The 9,988-nt window shown below is 60.1% G+C and overlaps 2 protein-coding genes across 4 annotated transcripts; both read right to left on the bottom strand.

Annotated features, from left to right (window-relative positions):
• Window positions 1-580: 580 nt before the first annotated feature.
• LOC113835359 (platelet glycoprotein Ib beta chain-like) lies at window positions 581-1,627 on the bottom strand. Its single transcript, XM_035444144.1, has one exon. The coding sequence runs from the start codon at window positions 1,223-1,225 to the stop codon at window positions 581-583; it is 645 nt and encodes a 214-aa protein (XP_035300035.1). The 5' UTR covers window positions 1,226-1,627.
• Window positions 1,628-1,668: 41 nt separating this feature from the next.
• Window positions 1,669-9,765, bottom strand: Septin5 (septin 5). 3 transcript variants are annotated; one of them, XM_027413111.2, is made up of 12 exons: window positions 9,623-9,765; window positions 9,464-9,474; window positions 5,182-5,278; window positions 5,008-5,094; window positions 4,635-4,758; window positions 4,422-4,556; window positions 4,219-4,336; window positions 4,025-4,126; window positions 3,257-3,353; window positions 3,032-3,167; window positions 2,757-2,859; window positions 1,669-2,618 (listed from the first exon to the last, which is right to left on the bottom strand). In XM_027413111.2, the coding sequence occupies exons 1-12, from the start codon at window positions 9,663-9,665 to the stop codon at window positions 2,562-2,564; spliced, it is 1,110 nt and encodes a 369-aa protein (XP_027268912.1). In that variant the 5' UTR covers window positions 9,666-9,765; the 3' UTR covers window positions 1,669-2,561. The 3 variants fall into 3 exon arrangements, with proteins under 3 accessions (XP_027268912.1, XP_027268913.1, XP_027268911.1); XM_027413112.2 differs by lacking the exons at window positions 9,464-9,474; window positions 9,623-9,765 and adding an exon at window positions 9,136-9,437; XM_027413110.2 differs by lacking the exons at window positions 9,464-9,474; window positions 9,623-9,765 and adding an exon at window positions 5,915-6,095.
• Window positions 9,766-9,988: the final 223 nt, after the last annotated feature.

Below are 9,988 nucleotides of genomic sequence, written 5' to 3'. Positions count from 1 at the left end.
GGAACACCTCAACTTCTGAGCTGTCCCTGAAAGGCTCTCATGGCCCTGGCTTCCCACAAGAGCCACTCCTCTGAGCATCGAGCTGCCTGCCCATACTGTTTCATGCTTCCTCAGTGCCAGAGGGACATCTCCATCTATAGCATCCTTACTGCGAATGACCTCGAAGACAGCAGGATAGAGGCTGCTTTAACCACTGGCTCCTGTTTGCCCTAGACCAGTTTGGCAGTGTATGAAAACGTGCCCTTGATCAACCTCCCCCAGGCCCTTTCTGGTATTTGGCAAGGTCAGGTGGTACAGAAACCGCCAGATGGGGAGGAGAAAGTTTATTCAGTGCTGACTCTGACAGGGGAGACTGCTCAGTGCGGAGTTGGGCTGCTCCAACTCCCGAGGCTCTGAAGGCTCAGGGTGGTTTCACTCCCTGAGTGCTGGCAGCAGTTTGGCTCCACGTGGATTCAAGCCTGCCAAGTTTGGGTCTGGAAAATTGGGCAAGGGCAGAGGCCAAGGCTGATCCAGGTGAAGGAGAGGGTCCTCTAGCAGGGACCTGCAAAGTTTGCAGATCTTTGTTGCTTTGCGCCTGTCTTTAGTATGCATCGGCTCCGTCTGGCTCGGCCACCAGCGGGCCTGTGAGCGATAACTCGTGGAAGGCCCAGTCGCGTGCGTGCGCACGCAGCCTCCGCAGGCGACCCAGTAGGAGCACCAGCAGCAGCGCGTGTAGCAGCCCCAGGACCAGCAGCGCGAGCTGCGCCACCAGAGCCCCCCAGCAGAGCAGGCCGGGAGCGCACGCCGCCCGCAGCTCTTCCTCTGCCACGTAGCGTAGCAAGCGGCCGCGCATCGCGGGGGGCGCGACACAGCGCAGGTCGCGGTAGAACTCGTGTTCGCGGCGGCCGGCCAGCCAGGCGCGCAGCGGCAGTAAGCGGCAGTCGCAGCGCCAGGGGTTGGCGCCTAGGTGCGCAGCGCGCAATGCAGGCAGTGCATCCAGAAGCCCGGGTGGCAGTGCCGTCAAGTTATTGCCGGTCAGCACCAGTTCGGTGGTGTCGGGAGGGAAAGCAGCGGGCAGCGAGGCCCAGGTCAGTCCGCGGCGCCCACAGTCCACGACCGTCCCTGCGCAGCTGCACGGTGCCGGGCAGCCTGCGGCTGGGAGGTTGGGCCGCGCTAGCAGCAGAAGCAGCAGGCTCAGCGCCCCGCGCGGCCCTGGAAGAGAAGCGCTGGGATGAGTTGCGAGCATCACCGGGAGCGCTGCCGGCGGCGTGCTGCTCCCACCTGCTCTTAAAGACTAGTGTCCCGCAGTCCGCAGGAGCTTCCATCCCAGCCACCCTGCACGCTGGCTAGTGTTTTCTCCCCCAAGTCTGACCCAAGCCTTTGCCTATTGCTGCCCAAACCAGAACACCTGACGTGGCTCTGTCCAGGAAACAGCAGACCCGACCCCAGAACTCACGGGAGCCCATGGCGAAAGGATGGCAGCCCAGTTCGCTCTGGAGTGGCAATGGCCTGAGACCGCAGCAACAGAGACCACAGTTCTGTCGCCTGGCCAGAAATAACTCTGAGGCGGCACGCAAGGGCTTTCTGGCGACAGATAGGTTACTATCGCCTGGGCCCCGCAGGCAACCCGGGCTTCCGCCCCCCCCCCCCCGCTCCCAGGGTCTCATGGAACACTCGGACACTCGCTGCGACGTTCACCAACTTTGTTCTCCTGTCACCAGGACAGGATGCGCATTCACAACTGAACAAAACGGAAAATGGGGTGTAAAGGGAGGGATCATGCGGGTGGAGAGATGGAGGAGGCCAAGGGCTGGAACCCCAGCGCAACAGTGCTGCTGGGAGGAGAAGACCTTGACCCAAAAGTAGATGAAAGTAGGGGACACCCCGTTCCTGCCGCCCCTGGTGTCCTTCGGGTTGACCCAGGAAGGAGTGTGAGCGGTCTAGCGCGTCATGCCCGTCTTTCTCCTTGACGCATCTAGGTCTGGGGTCTTCCTAAAGGCCTCAGCCTCCAAACCCATGTGCTCTGGTCCTGAACGGAGGATCCGGCCTGCTTCCACACACAGTGGGACATTAGCATATGCTTCGTTGCCCACTGGAACTCGCAGAGGGGACCTCCCAACTCCACTCTGCGGCACTAGCTTGGGTAATAGGCCCGAGATCCTGCATCCATGTCCCTCTACCCTGGTTTATTGGCCCGCTGGGGCAGCGACCTTTTAGGAAGGGAGATCTTGGAGATTATGCACAACTTGTTCCCTTACGACAGGCGGGAGGTGCGCGGGGGTGGGGTCGGGGGCGGCAGGAGGTTGGGGAGGGGCTGTGGTTCAGACCACTCAGAAGCAGATACAAATGACCAGGAAGGGTGGGTGCTGAGAATAAATTAGGGTCATCTGGGGGCTGTGGCTCCGTGGCTCCAGGTCTGAACATTGTCTGGTCAAAGCCACTTTGGGTAAGGGTTAGGTCCAGGCCGTCTGAGATCCAGATGAACCCAGGGTAGAATCCAGGACAGTCTGGGATCCAGGGGTAAGAGGGGCCAGCCCGGGAACCGCCGTCTATCCATGGCGTTGTGGGCCTGGGGCGGGGTGTCACTGGTCTTGCATTTGCTGCTTCATCTTCTGCAACATCTCCTGCATGCGTCTTAGCTGGTGGGTGGGGACAACCCAGGCCAGAGTGAGAAAAGACAACAGAGCTCTAGCCCTCCCTCTGCTTCTCCTCCCTGCCCTTTCACTTGCAATCACGCCCCGCCCCGCCCCACCCTGCCCCGCCCCGCATTCACCCACCTCTTCATCCTTCATCCTGATGAGCTTCTCCGTCTCCGCATCCGGGGTGGGCAGCGGGAGGATAGGGATGGGGCTCTCCATACGGCTGTCCTGTGTGAGTTTGCTGTGGAATGAGAGAGCTGCGCTGTTGGGAGGTTCAGGTTAGGAGGGTGGGAGATGCCTGGCTGGTTCCTGCCAACATCAAGATGCTGGGATTATCTAGTGACTGGGACAAAGTTCTGGTGTATGTGGCGCCAGGGCCAGGGTAGGAAATCAACTCCATTAGGATGGCCCACCTGGTCATCTGCTGGATGCAGTGGGCACGGTAATTCTCGTAGTGCACATCGCATGTCACATCCTTGAGGTCATGCATGTGAGTTCGGATTAGCATGTTTCGAAGCTTCACAAAATCGCAGTGCGCCTGATTCTCCACTGTGGGGCAGGAGCGGACAATGGGTAGGCCTCGGCTTAGCGGGAGCCTCCTTCTCCGCACCCAGCGCTCCCTCCCTGCTTCAACTCACCTTCGACGATCCCCCAGGGGTACAGTCGTCCCCGGACCCGCTGCCCCTTTGCCTCCACCACGGTGTTGCTGCCGATAACAGCGAAGGGCGCACTTTCCTGGGGAAGGGGGAGCAGAGACCCGCCCAGTGCTGTAAGAGGCTGAGGGGGCATGGCCATTCCAGCACGGCCACCACCACCCTTCCAACTGGGATGGCCCCGCTTCTGGGTGCCTCTGTTACCCACTAAAGCCACAAACTCTGCATAGCTCAAAGCCTTGGGGCTCTGCCAGACTGTGCACTTCTCTGGCTACGAATGGTTCCCAGAATTTCCTCCATCTTTCAAGTCAAAGTCAAGACCAGGCTTACTGGTGGATGCCCCTGCCCATCTGCTCCTGGCCCAGGGGCTCCGAGTTCCTGGCTTATCTTTGTGTCATACCTTTTCTAGTCTCTAGGATATTCAAAGCCACCACCCTCTGCCCTCTAGAGCACAGAATCTCAGCAAGTAGGGCTTGACACAGCTCTGAGCCACTGTGCTGATTCTTGGAAAGCGGGCCAGAATGGTACCAATTAAGTGCTCTAGTAAGCCCAGGGGAGGTCCAAACAATTCACTGCAGACTAGACAGCGATACATGTGACCTTAACCTGTAGCCCTTGGGACAAGGGAACAAATGATTCTTGCCTTGATCATGCTGGACCTGGGTGCTTAGCCTTCCCCCAGGGCCTGGGTGGCCTCCAGTGCTTTGTCCCAGCAACCTCCTTTGCCCTCACCCCTCCTGGCTACTTGCTCACCTTCAGTTCCCGGTCCTGTTGCTTGAAGTCTTCATCTTCATCTGAATCACATTCTGGAAACTGGTACACATGGATCCCAAACTTGTCAATCTCTTCCCGTATCTGCAGTAGTAGGGCAAGAGTTGTTAAACTCAGCACGGACCAGCTCCCCTGTAGTTTTTGGCTAGGTGCCCCCTTAGCTGTCGAAGACTCACCCTATCCTTCAGCTTACGGATCTCACTGGGAACCAGGCAGTCAGCTTTGGCAATAAGTGGAACGATGTTCACCTTCTCATGCAGGGCCTTCATGAAACCCACATCCACTGGCCGCAATCTGCAGAGATAGGTTGGAGACTGGCGTTGTCGGAGGCAGTGATAGGAACACCCACCCTGAGCCAGGCACTGGGACGGCCACATACCCGTGTCCAAAGGGGGAGATAAAGTACAGGCAGCAGTGCACCCGGTTGTCTTGGATATTCTTCCGGTTGAGGCCACTTTCATCTCGGAAATACTGCTCAAACTGCTGGTCCACATAGTCGGTGATGGGCTTCCAACTGAAAGTGGAGGAAGAATGAAGCCAGCTCTGAGAGCAGCTAGGTAGTGGTGGTTGGGGCAGAGAAATTGTTCCTTACCACTCAGAGTTGTTCACAGCATCACCAAAGCCGGGTGTGTCCACAATGGTGAGCTTCAACTTGACTCCCTTCTCCTCAATGTCAACGGTGTGTTTCAGAATCTCGACTGTCTGGTTGATGCGTTCTGCAGAGGAAGGAAGGAGAGACAGTGTTTTCAGGCCATCTTCACCTTCACTTTTGGGGGGGGCAGCAGGGAGCCTTATTCTTACCCACCCTGGTGCCTTCGCCTAAGTCTCAGCCTGACTCTATGTTCTGGGCCACTCCTCATCCCCAAATAAGAACCCATGCCTCAAGCAGAGTGGAAGGGTGCTCTGTGAGGTTTCTCAGGGCAGGGATGAGCACATTAGTGAGGACTGTATGGTTGGCCACTCACCCTCAGCGCTCAGAAGCTTCCGGTCCTTGTATAAGTCAGTCAGAAAGAGGCTGTGGACAAGAGTCGACTTCCCCAGGCCCGACTCACCTGGCCACAGGGGACAGTGAAAGAGCTGGGTTAGATCTGAGCTGACCCATGGCCTCAGAGACTCCACCCAGAAGTTTGGTCACTCACCAGCCACCATGAGGGTGAAGTCGAAGCCCTTCTTCACTGACTTTCGGTGCACCTGATTGGGCAGTGTGGCAAAGCCAACGTACTGCTTGTCGATGTCCTGAGGGCAGGGGTAGGATTGGGGCAGGTCAGAGGTATATCCTAGATCTTTGGTGGCAACCCAAGACCCTGTCTCTTATATGGCTCAGATGAGCAGATAGCATAGCCCCAGCAAGGGGCACTTCCTCAGCAAAAATGGGGTGAGGGCTGTGGAGCAAAGGCTGGAAGGAGGGAGGGAGGTGAGGGGGTGGCAGGAAAAGCATCCCTGCCCCAGCCCCAGCAGAGACCCAAGACTGGGGTGGAGAAGAAGGAATGTCAGCCGCACAGGGGTGTCCCTCCAGGTGGATGGTGGGAATCAGTTCTGAGACCCCTCAGACACATTCAAGGACCTCCATAGGTGGAAGCAGCCAGACCTCAGCACAAACTCATCCCCAGAGTATCCGGGGTGGGTGGCTTGTTTGGCCCAGATCCAAGCTTGGGGGTGGTGGTTCTTGAAGCAGCATCCGAGCAGGGGCTATTTATAGACTGCAGTACCGAGCCTCCCCCGCCGCAGGGTCTGCGGTGCCTGCACCCATCCTTAGTGGACATCTGCCCTGGGAGCCCCTGTTACGTTCTCTGGTAGCTGGGTGGTCCTGGCCAAGCGCGTGCACACATGACCCACATTCCACCCTCTCTCCACACAGACACACACACACACCTTGAGCCGCCTCTGGGCCTGGGTGCGCGGCGACAGCAGCTGCTCCACCAGGCGGTCCTGGGGTGCTGCCAGTGAGTCCATCGCTGCGACCCTGCGGGCCCCGCCGACCCTACACCGGGGTCAGGCCAGTCGGGGCCAGCGATCTCGAGCGACTCGCGCTGGGTAAATTTGCTCTTAAGCCCTCTTCTGGCTCGGGTTTTGGAGACACAAGAACTGAGGCCGGGAGAGGGAGCGTCGCCTACCTGGTAGGCCGCTGACCTCAGAAGTCGTGCGAGCCATTCCCCTGTCTCAGCCGCGAGCTGTGGCCGCGAAGACGCTCAGCAGCGGCTCGCGCACTGGAGCCCGAGGCGGGGCTTCGCGGGCTCCCGGCAGCGGTGGCAGGGACCGCCCCGCCCGCCGTCGCCGGGAAACAGTCGCTTGGAAATTGGGCCGCAGGCGGAGCCTTGAGAAAACGGCTGCGGAGGGCAGGGCCCAGCAGAGGCGCGCGGGCGGGGGCGCCGCGTGGATCCGGAACGCAGCCGTGGCACCCGAGGCCGGGTCCAGACGGTCCGCAGGCGGCCGGCGAGGTGGCTGCGGTCGCCGACCTGCCTCCCGGACGCCGCGCGGCTGCCTCCCACCAGAGGGCGCTGCGGAACGCTCCGGACCCACGCGCACCCGCGCGGGAAGCGGCCCCAGCCAACACCTTGCTCTCCTCGTACTTCACCCGAAACCCCTCCAGCCTTGCCATGGCGACCAAACTACCCACAGACACACCCCTCCTCGCTCCTTGGGGCTCACTCTTTTCTAACACCCCCCCACGTGTATGTGTGCCTGTGATTAGGGGAATTCTTTACCCGCGTGGCATCTTCATATGCACCTTCCTTACTAAGTCTGGATCTGGCTCTCCCCTCTGCTTAGCCTAGTGGGGGGAGGGGCAGGAGGCTGGGCGAGTGTTGCTCCCTTTTAATCCCAGCACTCCTCCATCTCTGTGAGTTCGAGGCCCAGCCTGGTCTACAAAGTGAGTTCCAGGATAGCTAGGGCCACACAGAGAAACCCTGTCTCAAAAAACAAACAAAAGGGCGTGAGGGGATGCAGTGGTCAGAGTTCGGATGGTCCCCTTCCTTCCTAGCTTGGAAGCACTGGTCAGGCCGCAGCTAGGCATAACCTCTGCCCACAACATGCACCACGAGCCCCTGGAATTTCAGGGTGCTGATGAACTAACTGGGAAGCCAAATTCTATGACCCACCGACCTTTCCTCATGCCTCACTTTCAACCCCACTAGAATCAGAGCACACCAGTTCCCCCCCCCCGGGGGGGGGGGAAGGAGGTCAAGAAACTACACTAGTGCCAAAGGACCAGGAGACCTCCCTTCCTCATGCAGGTACCACCCTTTCCCAGGAAGGCTCTCCACAGTGGCTTCTTGGAGGGGCCTCCATCCTGGCTCTTGCTATGGGGCCCAAGGGTGGTTGGCACCTTGGGAGGAGGGTGGGCCCACAACTGGAACAGGAGAGCCATTCATCCCAGGGCTAAAGAGCAGCCTCCCAGTTCTGGCTCCCAGAAAGTGGCTACTGGCTCCTGCTTGACTGAAGGAAGCTTCCAGGCTGTGCTCACCCACCTTCCCTGCTCCAACTGCTACAGCCACAGCTCTCAGCCCAGCATCTACCCAGACAGGTGGTATCTCCAGTCCAGGGCATCTCTGGAAGACCACAGACAGCCTTAGCCTGGGCCACACCCCAATGCCAAACAGAGCTAGTTGGTCTTAGACTGCCTCTCAACTTGTCCACTGGGAAGGTACATTCTCTGGGGAAGTCCAGGTCTTACTTCCTATTCACAATCTGTCTGAGTATCACGCCATCATAACCTGTGTGTCCCTGGAGAAGCCCCGAGGAAGGGGAGGGGGCTCTGTCCCCCTCTTTTTCTAGTCCCTGAGGCTCAACAAATATTCCTTAGGGATGTGACGCCATATGCTACAGCTGTGCCCACCTCTTCGTGAGAATGAGGCGCTTGAGGTTTTTCCATCCTGAGAATTCTGAGTAGGCACAGCCGACAGAATCTACATCACTGCCCCAAAAAGGCGTGTGGGTGCAAAGGGCAGAGAGACAACCTTCTTCCACACAGACTGCTGATCTGACCCCTCACCCCGAGTGGAGTAAGAAAGAGACCTGGTTAAGCCCTGTACAACCAACCACACTGGGCACTGAAGGCACTGTGTGCTGCTTCCCGAGGGCCCTGGGGCCTAGCCCAAACACCCGAACTCTGGCACCCTTCTGGGGCTCCCTCCATCTGCTTTGACCCAGTGATCTCTTCCTTATGGCCTGGGGCTAGGGCTGGTGTGAGGCTGTCTCCTAACTGACCTCAGAAGATGGGCAGATGTAGGCCTGAAGGAAGGGGGGTGGTCTCCATCCCGGCAAGGAGGTACCCAGGACAAGCGACTTGGAGGACCTTCCTGAGGCCTAGGGGATGCCTCAGTCCCTGCCTTCCTAGCCTCTGGCCCCTTCCATCTCCCTTACACAATGGCCAGGCAGCGTGTGTCCCCAGCAGGCTTTGTCTGGCCTGCTGAGATGAGCTTGGGGAGGCAGTTCTCTAGGAAGGCTCCTGGGGGAGCCCCTCCCAACCAGCCTCATCAGTCTTGGGCGGGGCATGTCCCCGCCAGGAGACTCCAGCTCATCCCATCTGCCAGCTGCTTTTGCTTTGCCCACTGCACTCTGGTCTAGTACTCTGGGGGTCCACTCGGTACCAATGCTAGGTGTGAACCTCCATCCAAGGCTTGCCAAGGCCTCTGGTGTCAGAACTGGGCCTTTTTTCTTCCTTTAAACAGGGCCTAGCTCAAGCCACCGGGGACAGCCCCTTGGGTCACCCACTTCCACACCACTCTGCTTTCACAACCCTCAGCTCCTTTGGTTTTTCACAGGGTAGGTACCCAGGCCAGCTTCTCAGCAGTCCGGCACTCTTAGAAAGGTGGGAATCGGGCTAGAAGGCCACAAGCCTGGTTGTACCCAAGGGTTGGAGGACCAATGCTGGGCATTGGGATGACTCAGATAGAAAGCCTTGGAAGTTACAGGTCTTGGAATGGGCCCCACCAAGGACTAGCGAGCATGAATTTATGTGTGGGAGAGAGAAGCACAGAGGTGCATGGGCATGAAGTGAGGTAAGCAGAGCCCCCCCCCCCATGGTGCTGCTCTGGGGACTGGAGGACCCCACCCCTCACCCAGTTCCTGGCCTGTCATAACTACAGCCTCACCCTGGACCCCCAGCACGTGGCCTTCTGGTCAGGTTAGGAAGGAGATGCTGGCCCTGGACCAGAGGAGACAGGCCCTCAACCCAGTCTCCCTTCGTGGGGGATGCCTAGGCCCCTACTATGCAGGTCAGGGAACCAGGCGTGGTGCCCACTCTTCCCCTTCGTAGCCCCAGGAGCGGCGGCGCTGCCCCTACAGACAATCGATTATCGCCACAGGGCTGGGTGACGGCCGGCGGGGGCGGGGTCACGCCTGGGCGCCACCAGCATCGGTGCCACAATGGGTGACAGCCGGTCGGGTCTCAGCACCAGCCTAGCGGCGCGGGGCCGGTACCTGTTTGTCCTCTGCGTGGTCCGGGTCGTGGTCCGGGTCGGGGCGGGTCCGGGAGGGTCCGGGTCGGCGGGCAGGGGAGAGACGGAGACAGACGGTGAGAGGCGGGAGGGCGGTGGGGACAAAGGCGCGCGCGGGCACGCGGACAGGCGCTGGGCTCACCTGGGGTCGCCAGCTTGCTCTTATACCTCAATCCTGTGCTCATGGTGGCCGCCGGCGGGGGACGTGTGGCGGCGGGCGCGCGGGCGGGGCGCGGCGACCAGCGGTGGAGGCCGAGGCCGGCTACGGGGTGACCCGCCCCTCCGCGCCGCCACCACCCGCCCCGCCCGCGCGCCCGCCAGCCAATCGGCGCCCGCCGCGCCCACGCGCGACCCGGAGCAGCCGGTGGGGGCGGGGACTGGGGCGTCCCGCTGTGGTCCCCCCAGGCCTCTGGTTCTCCCGGCTGGAGCAGCCCGGCTATTCCCACGGCCTAATCCGGAACGCCCCCTTCCCTTCCTGTCATCTAGCCCAGGCCTGGACTCTGTGCTC

The sequence above is a fragment of the Cricetulus griseus genome, chromosome 4 (genome assembly GCF_003668045.3).
Source record: "Cricetulus griseus strain 17A/GY chromosome 4, alternate assembly CriGri-PICRH-1.0, whole genome shotgun sequence".
NCBI lineage: Eukaryota > Metazoa > Chordata > Mammalia > Rodentia > Cricetidae > Cricetulus > Cricetulus griseus.
Note: the sequence above shows the minus strand (reverse complement) of the source record. Positions and strands in the feature narration are given on the sequence as shown.

Bases quoted from the DNA above. Each gene is read 5' to 3' on its own strand.
- LOC113835359 (XM_035444144.1), bottom strand. From the start codon at position 1,225: ATGCTCGCAACTCATCCCAGCGCTTCTCTTCCAGGGCCGCGCGGGGCG.
- Septin5 (XM_027413110.2), bottom strand. From the start codon at position 5,995: ATGGACTCACTGGCAGCACCCCAGGACCGCCTGGTGGAGCAGCTGCTG. The intron at 5,095-5,181 runs GTGAGTGACCAA...CCCTGTGGCCAG, and splicing joins CTTCACCCTCATGGTGGCTG to GTGAGTCGGGCCTGGGGAAG. The intron at 4,759-5,007 runs GTGAGTGGCCAA...CTTCCTCTGCAG, and splicing joins GAAGCTTCTGAGCGCTGAGG to AACGCATCAACCAGACAGTC.